At 43.2% G+C, this 16687-nt stretch overlaps 1 protein-coding gene across 4 annotated transcripts in view; it reads left to right on the top strand.

The window, feature by feature from the left end:
* CMKLR2 (chemerin chemokine-like receptor 2) overlaps positions 1-15333 on the top strand; it is a 40313-nt gene extending 24980 nt beyond the window's left edge. For 2 of the 4 annotated variants that reach the window (XM_037043505.1, XM_037043508.1), the window contains one exon: positions 13818-15333. In XM_037043505.1, coding sequence (XP_036899400.1) covers positions 13847-14914 — 1068 coding nt within the window. In that variant the 5' untranslated portion in view covers positions 13818-13846 and the 3' untranslated portion in view covers positions 14915-15333. Of the gene's footprint in view, positions 1-7658; positions 7791-13817 lie in introns of those variants that run through there. The other 2 variants (XM_037043506.1, XM_037043507.1) reach the window with 2 other exon arrangements.
* Positions 15334-16687: the final 1354 nt, after the last annotated feature.

The following is a 16687-nucleotide window of genomic DNA, read 5'->3' on the forward strand; positions in this document are numbered from 1 at the left end:
TCATCTTCCAGTTGCCTTCTCTCATGGAGTTCGTTTATTCGGGGTTTGGTGAAGAGCAGAGGGACCCTATTTGCAAAGATGACCCTTCTCCCCAAGCCAAACATGTGACCAAGCCTGTGGTTGTGATGCCATTGAGACAGAACAATGGGAGGACATTTGACACCTCTGATTGGGTATCAGATGGAATGATACCCAAATCAGTCATCCTCTGTCCTAATCAGGAATATTACGGGAATTATTTTATAATTCTCTATTGGTACATGATCACAATATCCAAGTACAAAATAGCATCTGATTGTGGACCCACTTTTAAAGACCTGTTTTATACCCTTCTGAAACTTAAATTTGACTTAATATATGTTAGAATTTTTTACCCTCTACTCCTCATTTTTTGCTTTTTCCCCCCATATTTTCCATTTCATTGTCTCTCTGTGTCACATTTTGGATAACTTCTTCGGATGTATCTTCTAGTCTACATTCTCTCATCAACTAGGTCTAAGCTTCTATTTTACGTATTTATTAAATTAAACTTCAACATTAAGTTTTTAATTCCTAGAAGTTCTACTTCATTTTTTATAAAACTTTCTTGTCCCAAAGTAGATAATGTGCTTAAAATTCCAGTAGTTATTAGTGCTTCTGTTTTTAGTGTTCAGGTCGTGTAAAGCTTCTGCTAACTTTCTGTTTTCTTGTGTATAGAATAAGGGATTAGATTAAATTACCTCTAACATCTCATCCTGTTTTAACAATGAGTCTGTGATCTGTAGCTACCCTGACTCCACCCTCTTTCAAAAAGATTAAAGAATGGAAATTGGTTTGTAAAGGGAGGACTCCCATTCCCAAACAAATAATGGCAAGTTGAGAAAGAATGAAAGTAACAGGGATAGCAATCAGCAACTTGGGGACAATACGGGCCATCAGGAAAATTACGCTTCTTCTCTGTACAATAAGCATGGAAGACATTTTCTAGTGTCCTCTCGCTTTACCCTGCACGCCGCCAAGCCCTCTACGAAACTTAGTAGAGACATCGCTGTGTATACACAGTGACTGACAAAAGACTGACTAAGCCATAGAATTAGAACTGTACGTCCTGACCAATAGCCAAGAGAGCCACCAAACTTCATCACGAAAACATTTGAGTGACCACAACATAGGGTTTCAGGGTTGCCAGAACTTAGATGTCATCAAGTCCAGTCTTGTTTAATTGCTGATTTCCTGCTACGAAACCCTCAATTTACAGTTGCCTCATGAAACGTCTCCCATTATGAGTAACGTGCCATCATCTGACACAGGTTTGTATAAGAACGAAAACTCCATGGGTTCTTTTCACTGGTGTCCACTGCTATATGTCCAGGGCATAAAACACATAGTAGATGCTCAGTAAATAGTAAATGAATTAATGCCCATTTTAAACAACCATAATCTTCAGGAAGTTTTGACTTACATTGAGCTAAAGTGTTTCTTTCCCTCATACTCTTAGTCTCACTGTCTGGCAGATAACATGGTTCCCTCTTCTGTATGCAAGCCCTTGAGCCATTTGAAAAAAGTCAACCTGCCCTTTCTTTCCAGGATGAATGGCTTCTACCTGTTCATTCAATGCTCCTCACATGATAGAGTTTAAAGCCTTCTCTCCAAAAGGCACTGAATGAGCCATTGGTTCATCCATATTACATATCTCTTTCATGTTGGCTTACCAAATCCATTTTAGCTAAACAGTTTAGGGCCTGTAACTGCTGCTTAAGCATGTTATCATCCGGGAAAACCTGCCGGAGATGACTTGCTTTGTCCTGTAACTGGCGTGAAGTTCAAGGCAAGTGTTGCTTAACATGTGACTTCTGAGGTGGCAGAAGACAGGTAATTTCAAAAGAACACAGTGAACACTGCCTTCCAGTCCCATTCTCCAGGTCAGTATGGTAGAATTAGATTTTTTATGAAGTAATTTAATGGCCATTGTGAATTTCTCTATTCAGAACCTTCAAAACATCTTAAATACAAGCTATAAACTTAAGTGTCTTCAATTCAAGATATCTATGGTTACTATTAATTTGACTCTTCTTAGGTGGTTTTAAAGATGAGCTTAGAATTGCCAAGCTGTTTTGCTTTTAATAACTAGTCACACAATTTATAAAACACAGTTTCAGGGAATGAGACTTTAGGTGGAAGCAATTTGTCTGACTTTGCCTTGTTAGAAAAAATCGGTGATGAGCAGAAAAGATATAGGAATCTGTTCTAAAAGTAGAATTTCTATTTATTTACTTCTAGAGAGACAGGAAGGGAGAGAGAAAGACAGGAGCAGAAACATCAATGTACAAGAGATACATCAATCAGTTGCCTCTCCCATGTCCTCAGCTGGGGACCTGGCCTGCAACCCAGGCATGTACCCTGGCTGGGAATTGAACCGCTGACCTTTTGGTTTGCAGGCCAGGGCTCAATCCACACAACCACGCCAGCAGGGCTAAAATAGAATTTTTAAAAAGAAATTTGATGATATCAAGTAGTTTGTTAACTGAGTTTCTTTCAAGTTCCCTATCAGGAAGTAAACTGTACTGTGCTTCAGTGAAGATATACTGTGTAACTTGCATAGGCACCAAGATCTTTTCTGACTGCCTCCTAGGGCGCGATGGCCTGGAGAAGCACTTGGCTTTCAGGTGCCCAGAATACTGTGACAATGGGGACAGTGCAGACGTATGCCTACATCTCTTCTTCCTTATGAACCACCATGCTTAATGACCTTTAGAAGGTCACTTTTATTTTCCTCAAGTAACAGACCTCCATTTCTGAGACAAGGTTGAGTAATATCAAATAGGAAAGAAAAATATTAAATTCATTAAAATTATTTACTGCAAATTTACTGTGTCCAGAAACAGTTTGCAAAATAATATCACTGAGAGGTCTCAGAAGCAGTTCTGCTCCTGGATTTCTACCAGTGGTCAGAGAGCAAGTAAGTGGGAAAGATGGCATAATACAAAATGAGCTCAGACTAAAGAAAAGAGCTGTGAAAATATAGAAAACATAGTCATATGTTTTACCATTGAACAAGGATCTTTTGCTCCTGCCTTCCTTCCTTCTTCCTTCTCTCCCTTCCTTTCTTTGACAGGCAAGGAAAGAAAAGGAGAAAATGAAAGAGTGTTGAGCTGCAGGCGCAAATGTTCTCTCTCCCTACTTATGCAGACTTCACTATGAAGAACTAGCTAAGAAGTGGAGAGTGTGTTTCTTCGGCAGTTCTACAGCTGTTTTAGGCACCGCCGCGTGTTTATAACCTTTTCTCACAGATGTTACATTTTATGAAATGTGACTCATTCGGGTGGTACTGGTATCTTTAAATAAAAGAAATCCCAGAGGGCTGGATGATTACACAAGTCTTGTTCGCTCATAACCTGAAATACTTGAATATATGCTGGGGCTGGGGGTGGAGAAAAAGCAATAAGTCTTTGCCATACTCATCAGTAAATGAATTAGAAAGAGCAATGATTTCAATTTCATTCTTCTCTCTGGAAGGAGTAAGAGAGGGACAGTACTCCTGTTTGGGGAGGTTTTGTTTTCATTTGCAGAATGTTTTTAATTTGTGTAGGCCTTTTGTTTTGGATCTTGGTTCATATTTTTGATCCAATGTGCAACAAAAATTTACTAGACGACACATTTTGAAGACCCACTCTCTGCAAAGCACTGGGTTCGGTGCTCCTTGGAGGCACAGAGAGTGGTACAAGGGCTAGAATGCACTGCCCTGCCACCCTTGAGCTCCTCGTAACTGTTTAAAACTGCGTGTCACCTGCCTTTTCCAGATGAGGCAGGTGTCCCAGGTGGGAAGGTCACCCCCCGGGGTCCCAGGTGGGAAGGTCACACATCCAAAATCCTGCAGCTAGTGACATGCAGAAGTGACACTTGAACCATCTCTACTGAGTTCCAGTGCTCGGTCAGCCTACCTGGCGAGCTGGTGCCCATGGACTCAAACAGGTCCAGTGCCCTGGCAGGTCAGGAACTAGGGTGAGGCCACTGAGGCAAAATGTTCACAGCTGCCAAAAACCTTAGTCATCACCCTTAATGCAAAAGAATCCCGTGCTGAACAATATATCAAAAGTTTAAATGAAGTCAGGATCCAACTCTGTGCGCATGATATAACCTCACTGGCCTTACCCTAATCCTGGTCCTATGCCATGAAATCTGAACTTGTGGTTGACCAAGTGGAAAACCAACAAGAAACTGTTCCCCTGGCTAGGAGAGTTGTAAAGGAATCTCTGAATGTATAGAAGGAAGTGTCCAGATGTTCAGAGATGGGTCACAAACTAGGCACAGTAGTGTACTTGGGTAAAATAGCTCTCGTTTGTTTTAATATAAGGCTGCCACCGAAAACCATGGGGGAAAACTCCAGGTGTGATGGTGGGTCACGCTAACTTCTGGGGGACCCTGTTCCCATAATGAACGAGGTCCCCATGAAGGGCTCTGCTAGACAGAGGACAAAAGGGAGCCCTCAGAGCCCCACAGTGGAGTTTGGGTGAAGGTCTTTGATCAGAACCAGGAAGTGGGTTGAAAGTTTTCTTCCCCTTTCTGATTTGCTCCTCTCTCGTCCACGTCTTCGGCCTGATGAGTCAAACCAGGACCTGGCTGTGCACCATTTGGAAGCACCCTTGCCCTTAGAAGGCCGAGAAGAAATTGCAGTGGGTTCCAGGAGGAAAGGAGAAGCTCTCGGGCAGATGCAGGTCTCCACGTTCCCATTTGCCTGAGTGTCCTCAGGATCCAGATGCTGTGTGCTAGATAGAAGCCGGTTTCGATTCCTGGCCTGGCAGTTTGGTTCTTCACTTTTCCACATTTTGCAGTGACTTTAACAGCAGTCAAGGCCAGCCCCAGGGGCAGAGTAGATTCTGGGTAAATGTGCGCCTCTGACACAATGCTCATACGTAGCAGTGACAGGGTCACAAAGTTAAAAAATATTCTCATAAGCTGTGTCTGCTGGGCCTGGAGGTGGGGAATGGTGTGGAAGAGTCTGAGAAAGAACCAAAGTCGCTTTCTTTTTCTTAGGTGATTCTCAGCTTTCTCTTATCTGGTCGTCCTCATTTGCAGGGAAGAGTGGTTCGTTTTCTTGTTTGTTTGGTTTTTGTTTTTGTTTTGTTTTCATTCAGCCACAAGTACAGCTCTAGGGTAGGGAAGCAACAGTAGAATTATTCTCTAAATTCTGTCGTTCTCAGAATCTCTACTATGCTAAACTCTCCTGAGAAAGGAGTCCTGTACTTCGGGTGCTTGAAGATTAAGAGCCTGGTTATTTACAAATTGGATAAGAATTCTAGCCATGCCAATTTGCCAACTAAACGGTTTGCGAGTTCTTTAATTTTCCTCTTCTTCAGTTTACTGATCAGTAGAGAATAAGGGCTCAAAAATAATATCCGATGTCATAGCTTCTTGCCCTTAAAGGCCCCCTGCACACATACGTTAGTGCCTTCTGGAGTGTCCCATTCAGCAACAGTTCAGGCTGTGCCTGAACCCTCTAAGCACCCACCGAACACAGTCTATCGGTTTGGTTTGTTGTTTTGCAGGCTTTTAACATTCTCTGATTTGAGCAGCTATAAGTTCATATTTCTAATAAGCCGAGATTTTCCTGGCTACTATGCCAACATTTTTTGCCCTAGCTTCCAACCCTGGAAACACACAAAATAAATCCCTTCCTTTTTCCTCATCCTCACCTATGTGAAGGTGCCTGTCAGACGCCTGAAGACCTCCCTTTTTCCCTGATGCCTTCAGCCATTCCAACAAAGACACCATCTCAAGTCTCTGCAGCCTCCTGAGTTCTTTCTTTGCACTGCTTTAGTTTTCCAGTGGTCTTCTCGAAATCTGTTTTGCAGACCTCAACAAACTAGTCCTAATAAGACTGACCATGACAAAGTGGAGTGCTGAGGTTGCTAGCTTTGTTTTCATTATCATAAAATAATTAGAAGTATTCACAATAATAATTCTGGGACTCAATTGTTTGGTTGTGACCAATGGGCAAGCCTCTCAACTTGCTTTATTGTAGTTGCCACTGCTCCATTTCATCCTATACACCCTCCTGTCTCCTCCTAGGGGGAGAAAAAGGCAAACAAAAAAAAAATGTTTTCAGGCACAATCTGGTATGAATAGGAGGAAGTTCTAGAAATGTTGCTCTTCCCTCCCCACCCCCACTTTTCTTTTTTTGCTGCCGTGTTGAAAAAACATTACTGTTGCTATCAAAACAAGTTTCCCATCTACCCGCCTCACCAAATTCACTTACTACATCTCTGAATGATGAACAGTATTGTTTTGTGAGTGGCTGCAACTTCAATGTATTCTGCAAGTTCCTTGACTATTGTTCCTTCTTTTTAAGGAGAAGAGCCTTCTCTTTCTTTAAGAAAGGAAATATCTTGCCCTAAGACTTCTGTAAATGTCACTGACAATACGTGATTGAAAACTAAAACATACTTAGTGCCAAGTAATGATGAAATACAAAACAAAGGTATATTGTGGTAGCAGCACAAACTTGTGCGGTGTGCCCCAGACTTTTCTGAAGCCTAGTTCTGTCTGCAGAGATTTCGGGTCATGGTTAAATATTCTAGACTCACACAGACATTGTCACGGTCAACCTTTAAGACAATCTTTCAACCCTCAGCGGTGTCTGTTTATGAGATGTTTTATAAACTGTTAGGTGCCCTGTTGTGACTGGTGCTTCCAGAATCAGTTCTTCAAGAGACATAACACTGCTCAGGAGATATTAGAAAGGATTAAAGCTTTAATTCTGAGTATTTATATGAATGACAATATCCAAAATATAATCTGGGACCATTCAGATCTCCAGTAGCTGTCTAGTCATGCCCCAGAAAAATAAAGTGACAGGAGTCCTGTGCCATGAAGATTTCAGATGCTAAAAAAATTACTTGTACACATAGAAATCCTTTTTCAAGGAAATACTGATTTGGGGGTTTCCTGCTGCCATAACCAAGGCTTTGAAATATTATATCATCAATAGTGGTGATTCTTCCCCAGACTTGAGAGAATATTTAGAGAGGAGCAAGATAAAGACCCAGACTAGATCCTTTAATCAAAGGTGAATAAATAGCTCTTTTAAGAGAGAGAAGTTTAAGAAATATAATGCTTCGCAGTATTGTATTTCCTCACTAGTCTTGGCCAGATAACAATGGCAGTGGGGGGCTAAACGCAGGGGTCCCCCAACTCAAACACCTCCAGAAGGCAGGCACACAACAGCCCCATAGACTGCATACAGTCCATGTTTTTAGAACCATAAAGCCCACAAAACAAACCAAGTTTTAAAATTCCTACTTCAAACTTCTTACCCTCGTCATGAAGTAACACAAAGAAGTCCCTCCATAGTGTCCTGCTTTGGTCTTACACTGGTTATCATCATAGCTGCCATCATTGACCACACTCATGTGCCAGACACCGACCGAGCTCGCCACTTTTGGAGGATTTCCTCGTGTGATCATCACAGCAGCTCTATGACTTAGTACCATGACGATTCCCATGTTACAAGTGAGGAGGAGACTGAGGTTTTGAGGTAGTAGGTGATTTCTCTGAGATTCCACAGCCAGGAAGAGGAGGAGATGGGGATTAGAAGGCAAGCAGCCTAATTCCAGGGCTCATAAACCACTTTAGTGTCTCATCTTTAAATTACACCTGTGTTAATTATCTTACAGTCTTGAAAAGGAATTAAGCCTAAAAGCTTCTCCCTGACCCAAGGTTCACCATTCCCTCTGCTTTCTCCCAGCAATCCACAGTCACACCGACTGCCCAAGTGGGGGCACTAACCTCTGGGGGGCGCATTAGAACCACAGGTCCGTAAGTAGGCATTGACTTCTCAGATATGTGTTGTGTCTTCTTAGAAGACTTTGTTTTATATATTTATTTTAGAGAGAGAGAGAGAGAGAGAGAAACATCAATGTGTTGTTCCACTTATCCATGCATTCGTTGGTTGTCTCCTGTGGGTGCCCTGACTGGGGATTGGACCCGCAACATTGGTGTAGCGGACGGACGACGATGCTCTTGTCGGCTGAGCTGTTTGGCTAGGGCTGTGCTGTGGCTTCTTAAACTGCCCAAGGGAAGAGGGGGTTAGACCTGCAAATCAGCTTGGAAGTGGTTTTTATTAAAAGCCTTTGATCCCAGTACAGTTAAAATAAGTATCATTTCCATTTTATTCAGTTGTTCTTTCTTCTTTTTTTTTTCATAAAGGAAAAAAACTCTCCCAACCTCGCTGCCTTTAAAAGTGAATAAAACATTTGTATGCCCTAAAATTAGTTAGCTTTTCTGTTTGAGGTTGATTTTCAATGCCAACTCCATAAAAAAGTTGTGAATGACATACTCAGTTTAGCTAAACTTCCTGAAAAGTTCTATGAGCTTCCTAAATGAATGTCTCTCAAATATCTCTCCCTCGTCTCCATTCTCCCTGTCACTGCCTAAGGCCCTTCCATCTTTAACCTCAATTTTGACAACCTTCTCCCAAACTGCTACCAGATGACGTTTATAAAAACAAAGATGCAGTGACGTCACTCTCTCCGACAAACCTTTTTATTTGCTCCCAACTGGCAGTGGAGTAACATCCAAATGCTTTAAGCATGACATTCAAAGGACATCATTACCAGAACACTCCCCTTCGTTGTTGTCTCTTTTTCAGACAAACCCCCAAAATTCCATTCTTCCTAACATGCCAAGGAATACTGTCAGTACTGTTTCAATGTCTGGCACGAAGCAGTAAATGACATGGGAGCTATAGTGAAGCAAGCTACTTCTCTAGGAGAGGATAGGCTCCGCCCAGGCTTGGGTGAGAGGGTGCAGTCTGCAGTCACTGTTCTAGCTCTTAGCAACCAGCAGTAGCGGTCGGTATCACACCCAATCTTCAGTTTCCATTTCAACCTCCACTGCTTGCCTTGGGTCAATAAACAGGGCCTCTTTATAAAACACTGCTTACCTCAACACCTCCTAAGCAGATTGTTCATCCAAAGGGCAGCAAAATATTTAACTGGTGCCAAACATCTTGAGTACAGTCTGGGGGTGGGGTACAGTTTATGTTTGATAGTGGAAAATACTGAACAATGCCTCCAAATAACTGTTACCTGCCGCCCCCCCCGCCCCCACACATGCATTTCAAAAACATCTCTCTTCCCTAAGAAGACAGCCCTTGAAAATTTAAGGTTGCCTACCATATATGTTTGCTGGGTCATGGGTCTGTACTTTTTCACCAGAGGTTCTCTTTCATGTCCATTGATTCATTCAACTCATTCCTGTCATCGATCAGAAGCAAAATACGTGTTCCTTCAAGGGCCCCTATGGTTTTCACAGAAGACACATTTATTTAGCCCTTGGGTTCTTTTGTACCAGGGTGCCTGAGGAACTCTACACAGCAATCCACATAGACCAAGGTCATTGAATCCTTCTCTCTGTTCAAAGCAGATTAGAGCCTACATTTTCTTGAAATTCTATTAGGTATACGTTTTAGCAGTGGTCCATGAAAACCTATCTGACTCAACATTATGGAACTAAATTAAACCTCTCTGCATTCACCAAATGTTCTGCCAGAAGGCATCTTTGTGTTTGTCAAGGTAGATAAACAGAATGTTTCCCTTTACAGCCAAGCCTCGTTTAAAGGCACATTGAAAAGCTTAATGATACACATTACTACCAGATGTCCTTTCCCCCAGTCATCTGGATTTCGTAGACTATTTATCATTATACTTTCCACCAGAACTCTTGCTCTGAAATCTATTTACTCAGAAAAGAATTTCAGCTCCACCATCTATTAAATCTGAATAGACCAGAACCCGATTTGTTTAACTCAATAAACAGTTCTGGGCTCCAGAAGTAGACATTTGCCGCTTAAGTATCTGGGTCAGTGTTACCCAGAAAGTGATAAGTTGGGTCCCCAGGACAGCTAAATCCCTGCAGGAAATAAGCCTCTTCACATTCTTTGGAGGCCAAGCCACAGACTTCAGGGATGGTTCTCTGACCTTTGCTCCACACCAAGCGTTTCTCACACATTCCTAAGAGACTTGGGTGGATCTGCACACATTCTTGTCCACGGTGCAGCCTGCCACATACTGAAGTGGCTACTCCAAAGGTTTTAGAATCATGTAGATCTTCAGTAGCCTTTATTTCAGTCAGAATATTTATTTGCTTTTCAGCAGCACACATGGTTTAAGACAAATACAGTAGCTCTTTTCTCTTTTTAAGTCAAGCCTAAAGCATCATTCTGACATTGTCACCTTGCCCCTCCAAGGACTTCCAAATTGACAAAACTAGATGACATCCCAATGGAGTCACTGCCAGCCAACACCATTTGACTCTGCTCGTTTCATAAACGACAACGTTTCCTTCAGACCTGGACTTAAAGACTTAATTTTGCCTGCTCTCCATCTCCATTTCTACTTACTGCCCGACAAGGCTCCTTTCCATTGCCCAGAAATCCCTCCGTTTTCACCTGAGGCTGTATTCATACCCCCCGGACTCCCTCCCCGCACCTCCCCCCACTTCTCCAAAACACCGGTGTATTGCCACGCAGTTGCATTGAGGATGAATTTCCCCATATTTCCTTTCTATACCTCTTTTTGCTCTCTCTTCTCTCACCAAGAATGAACAGATAAGTATAACACAACATGATTGATGATACAGCATAATTTCAGTTTTTAAAAGTTTAAAAACACATCTCTTTAAGTTTACACCCTTAAATTTCCATTGGCAGAAATGCATAAGGTTGTAAGGTTTCTTGGTAGACCACATTTTTCCTTGGAGGTTGCAGACTTTATTTGGAGATTCCACCTTCACCCACTTCGTGTGTGCTCTCATACAGTTTTAATTTTTTCGACAGTTTCCCTTCTTACACAGGATTAGCAAAGATTGCAGATTCAGTGCTGGCAGCATCTTAGAACGTATCATAAACGTGTTATTTGGAAGTGGTGGTGATGGGGCCGATCAGAGAGTACACACCTCGTCTAAAGAGGAACGCAAATGCCATTCTAGGCAATGCAGGCCCATTCCTAACAGATAATATAAATTTTCCAGAGAAGCTAAACAGTGGAATCTTTTTTTTTTTAAATTTCATTTATTCATTTCCAGAGAGAGGGAAAGGGAAGGAGAAAGAGAGTTAGAGAAACATCAATGGGTGGTTGCCTCTTACGTGGTCCTCACTGGGGAACTGGCCAGCAACCCAGGCATGCGCCCTGGCTGGGAATCAAACCAGCGACCCCCAGGTTCGCAGCCCGCGCTCAATCCACTGAGCTACACCAGCCAGGGCAGTGGAATCTTTTTTTGTGAAATCTCCCAATATTTAAATATTAGCATCTACATCAAATATTTTTTAAAAAAATGTTTCAATTGAATTAAACACACCAATCACCAGCTTGCAAGCATTATAAAGCACAGTTGAGGCATAGCGGGGTGGATGGACCAAGCTGAGCCAGGACTCTGAGATGAGAGTGCTCCCAGGAAAAGGGCAGATTCACCAGCAAGAGACAGAGGGAAGGGCCTCAGACTCGGCTCAGTATGTATAGGTCAGGGTGTCTTAATGCCAGTCTCATTGATCTGGGGGATAAGACAATTTTTCCTGTGGGGGACTGTGCATTCTACGATGTTTAGCAGTACCCCTGACCCCTACCCACCAGTGGCACCCATCTGCCCCTTCCCTCATCCCCTGTTGTCATAACCAACAGTGCCTCTGTATGTTGCCAAATATCCCCTGAGAGGCAAAATTGTCCTGTGTTGAGGATCACGGGAGTAGATTTTGTGGCATGAGAGATGGGAGTGGGTGGCAGGGTGTTGTCTCCTGGGTTGGTAGGTGAAGAGTCTAACCAATTTGGAGCACAGAAATGTGGAACCTGAAAGAGAGCAAATAAGAAAAGTCATGGAAATGTGGTAATAGAGGTCAGCATTCTCCTGAGGACTAGCAAGAACTAACGATAGAGCAATCCAAAACTGAAACACCTGGGGAAGGCCTAGGAACAAAGCAGTACCCAGTTACTTAGATTGGAGAATGGAGTAGAGGGAGGTCTATGGGCCAGGAAGACTCCCAGGTTATGCTTTGAACTAGGAACACGGCTGAGTTCACATTTAGGGCAGAGCACAACTCGTAAGAGTTGAAAGATCCAAGCTGTAGGGATTAGACGGATGATGAGGCAGGGATATAGGGATGGCAGGAAACAGGACGAGGGTCATTTATCAGGGAGTTTATTCACCCTTCCCTCCAATGGACCAGGTCCTGCTTCAAAGAATAGCTCTGGGTGCACTCACTCCCAGGAGCACGTCCATGCCTTTCCCTTCCACCTCTTCTTCCCCCTACAGGAGTGCATCTCCCAAACTCTAGGGGACCCCACAGGACTTACAACCAGGGGAGGAACAGGCAGCCGCAGCTTGCCCCAGGCTAACCCCCGAACTTGTCTCCAAGGCCCCCTTTTCTCTGACTTGCCAGCAAGCCAAAGCAGCCCCACCTGGGCTCTCTCCTGTTGTTTTCTTCTACCCTAAGCCCTTCCTTGTTTCACCGTCCCCAGCTTCAATAAAAGTATTTGCAAAATAATGATGAAAAAAATAGCTCTGGTCCTATGTGCTGATTTATTATTTTGTTTTTCTTACCAAGGTCCTCCTTGACAACTCTTAACAGAAACCCAGTAAAGTTAGGAACTGTTTTTTCCAGAGAAAAAAGCATTGTCCTAATTTCTATAGTCAATCTTCTTTCTGTATCAGTTGGGTAGAGAATATAGCGAAGGTTTCTGGACAGGTCATTTAGTATTAAACCTGAGGGTTTGCCTCTCTGGTACCAGGGGGCAAGTCGTTCACAGGGGCCAACTCAGAGTGTCTATTTCTGGTTTAATGTATAGCTTCCCCTTTTACTATTGAAAAGCTCAATGTTTGTTTTTCTTTTTTTCTGGTGTGGTTTTAAAAATATATATTATTTATTTATTTTTAGAAAGAGGGGAAAAGAGGGAGAAAGAAAGGGAGGGAAACATTGATCTGTGGCTATCTCTTGCACACGCCCTGTCAGGGACCTGGCCCACAACCCAGGCATGTGCCGTGACTGAGAATCAAACCAGCCACCTATCGGTTCACAGGCCGGGACTCAATCCGCTGAGCCACACCAGCCAGGGCAAAGAGCTCCACGTTTCTAAGAATTCGCCTGTCCCAAGAGTCACAAACGTGCAGCTGGGTTGACTATGGCCCACAGCTATTTTGTTTAAAACAGCAATTTAGGACTTGGAAACTTTTCACATTAAAATATAAATATCCAGCAATTCTTCAAAAACTCTGGCAATGCTAAGGGCTCATTTCCCACATGGAAACAAATGTCTGGAACAGACTAGCTGCTGTGCACTGAACGCAAGTCCACTGCTCCTTGGTTCACCCAGATCCCATGGTCTCCCGACTGGGACTGCTGCACCCATTAAAGTGCCCTGCTCCTGAAGACACTTAAATTATGAAATAAAGGGCAGAAGGCGTTAACTCTGCCAAAACAGCACAGGTCTGGTATCATCACACCTCCTCCTATGCTGCCTCTCGTTTTCTTATAAAGCCCCAGTCCTACCAGCCCAGCATGGTCAGTTGCAAAAACTCCCATAGTTTTTGGGAGTTTCAGTCTCCGTGGTTAAAAAGGGTGTTCTTAAATGCACTGCCTGTTTTCTTTGCCTTGAAAACTTGCTTTGAGAATTATCAGTACGACATTGAAGTCCACCAAGATTTGGACATCAAGACTGTGATCACAAGTACTACTCAGGCATCTAACATTTCCAGTTCCTGGAATGAAATATTTTTATCCTTATATTCCTGTTCACTGAACATTTCTTGTTCTTTTAAAAATTACTTTCTTTTTCAATTTGCTTCTCTAGGTTTCTTCATCCCTCATCTTCTCAAGGTCATGGAAGATCTAGAAGAAACATTATTCGAAGACTTCGAGAACTACTCCTACCCCATGGAGTATTACTCCCCAGAGTCTGATGTGGAAGAGAAAGTACCCCTGGGAGTGGTTCACTGGGTCTCCCTCGTGTTATATTGTTTAGCATTTGTCCTGGGCGTTCCAGGAAATGCCGTTGTCATTTGGTTCACGGGCTTCAAGTGGAAGAAGACAGTCACCACTCTCTGGTTTCTCAATCTAGCCATTGCAGATTTCATTTTTCTTCTCTTCCTGCCCCTGTATATCTCCTATGTGGCCATGAATTTCCAATGGCCTTTCGGGCTCTGGTTGTGCAAGGCCAATTCCTTCATTGCCCAGCTGAACATGTTTGCCAGTGTTTATTTCCTGACGGTCATTAGCCTGGACCGCTACGTACACTTGATCCATCCTGTCCTAGCTCATCGGCACCGAACCCTGAGGAATTCCCAGATTGTTATTGTACTCGTTTGGCTTTTGGCTGCTGTAATGGGTGGTCCTTCCCTATACTTCCGGGACACTGAGGAGCTGAATAACCACACTATTTGCTATAACAATTTCCACAAGCATGATCCTGACATCGCTTTGATGAGGCACCATGTTCTGACCTGGGTGAAATTTATCCTTGGGTACCTCTCACCTTTAATAACCATGTGCATTTGCTACTTGTGTCTCATCTTCAAGGTGAAGAAGCGAAGCAACCTGGTCTCTAATAAGTATTTCTGGACCATCGTAGCTGTGGTCCTGGCCTTTTTTATTTGCTGGACTCCTTACCACCTGTTCAGCATTGGGGAGCTCACGATTCACCACAGTAGCTATTTCCACCAGGTGCTGCGGGCTGGAATCCCCCTCTCCACGGCCCTGGCATTCCTCAATAGTTGCTTGAATCCCATCCTTTATGTCCTAATTAGTAAGAAGTTCCAAGCACGCTTTCGTGCCTCGGTTGCTGAGATACTAAAGTACACGCTGTGGGAAGTCAGCTGTTCCGGCATGGCGGGCGAACAGCTTAGGAGCTCAGAAACCAAGAACTCGTGTCTCCTGGAAACAGCCCAGTGATACACTACTCTTCACAGATCAGGCTCAGGCTTTTGTGTGGGTCTCCTGACAGATGCTTTCAGATGATCTCGTCCCAAGATACAGAGCTGGCCGCAGCTTTTCGTTGTTGTTTTTGGTTAGTTCGTTGGCATCACGTTCTTGCATGGACATAACATTTAGGAAAGATTTTCATTTTTTTCCCTGCTACTTAAATTGTGTCATTCCTGCTGATTATACTATAGTGGATTAATCATGGGTGTTAAGGCAATTTCAGTTATTATCTTATAAATCTTGGCAAATGTCTGTAAGTCCTAAATCTTAATATTAAATATGTGATTAACTCATTTCAAAAATGGTAAAGTTTAAGTTTCCTTAAGCTTTTTAATGTTGTACAAGTAACCTGTTAGAAAAGTCCTTAAAATGCAATATGTGTACGTCTTAATTTCATGTAACCTTTGTGTATACATTTATACATTAAACTAATAGTTGATTATAGCGATTAGTTTAAAGCATTTTTCCAGTTGATAATTTTAATGCTTCGTAAACTGCCCCCAAATCTAGTTGCTTAGAAACAACGATTTATTACTATGCTATCTCACAGCTCGGAGTCGGGAATTCGGACGAGCGCAGAGGGGAGGCTGCTCCGCGCTTCGCCACGCCTGGAACCTCCGCCGGACTGCAGGGACCCAAGTGGCTGAGGTTCCCAGCAGCTGGGCTGGCTGAGCTCTCTGCCCTTCCCTCTTCTCTCCTCTCCTCCCCCCACTCTCCTCTCTTCTTTCCTCACACAGCTGTTCCCTCGTGGCCCTTCTGGATAGCCAGACTTCTTATGCGGCAATTCAGGGCTCCAAGAGACCAAGGCAGACATTTCTAGTCCTCTTAAAAGCTATGCTCAACACAGACATTGTATCACTTCCATTGTACCCTATTGGTAAAAGCCATCATAAGCTTTTTATTTTCATAACAGTCTTTATATAGACACCAGTATAAAGCCAATAAAGCAGCCCTGGCTGGTGTAGCTCAGGGGACCTGCAGGCTCTGAAACAAAAGGTCGCCGGTTCAATTCCTGGTCAGGGCACATGCCTGGGTTACTGCGGGCCAGGCCTCTGTTTGTGGGCGTGTGTGAAAGGCAACTGACTGATGATTGATGTATCTCACACATCAATGTCTCACACATCTCCCCCCTTTCCTCTCTCTCTGAAAATAAACAAATAAAATCTTGAAAAAAAGACTAATAAAACATACCTTTAAGTCAGATGTACATCTGTTGCATATTAGACGGTAAGAATATTTTGACCCGCATTCATTATTCCATTTAGCAGATAAGTGAATATCTAAGAGGTATGCAAAGCTAGACAGGTATTGTGAGCGATGCCAACAACCCTAAGGCACTTATAGTTTACAAAGTGAGAGGAAATTTTCATAAAAACGATCAGAAAACAAAGCAGATTGCACTAAGTGTCATAGAGAGCTAGGGACAGTGCACATGGTTCTGAGTACAGAGAGATGGCACCCAGTGTGGAGGTTAGGGAACACAGGAAGTCTCTGTCCCTGACTCTGGGGCTTCCCATGGTTCTGTTCCTACTTTTGTCTCTGCTGGCATTCTGGCCTTCATCAAGATGAACTCTGCTACTCACTGCAATTTACAATATATATTTAGCCTTGGTTGGTGTGGCTCAGTGGATTGGGTGCTGGCCTTCGAACAGAAAAGTCAACGGTTTGAAACTCAGTCAGGGCACATGCCTGGGTTGCAGGCCAGGTGCCCAGTTAGGGGCGTGCGAGAGGCAACTGATGGAT

This window comes from Sturnira hondurensis, unplaced genomic scaffold, assembly GCF_014824575.4.
Source record: "Sturnira hondurensis isolate 20B ecotype Veracruz unplaced genomic scaffold, ASM1482457v3 Scaffold0004136, whole genome shotgun sequence".
NCBI lineage: Eukaryota > Metazoa > Chordata > Mammalia > Chiroptera > Phyllostomidae > Sturnira > Sturnira hondurensis.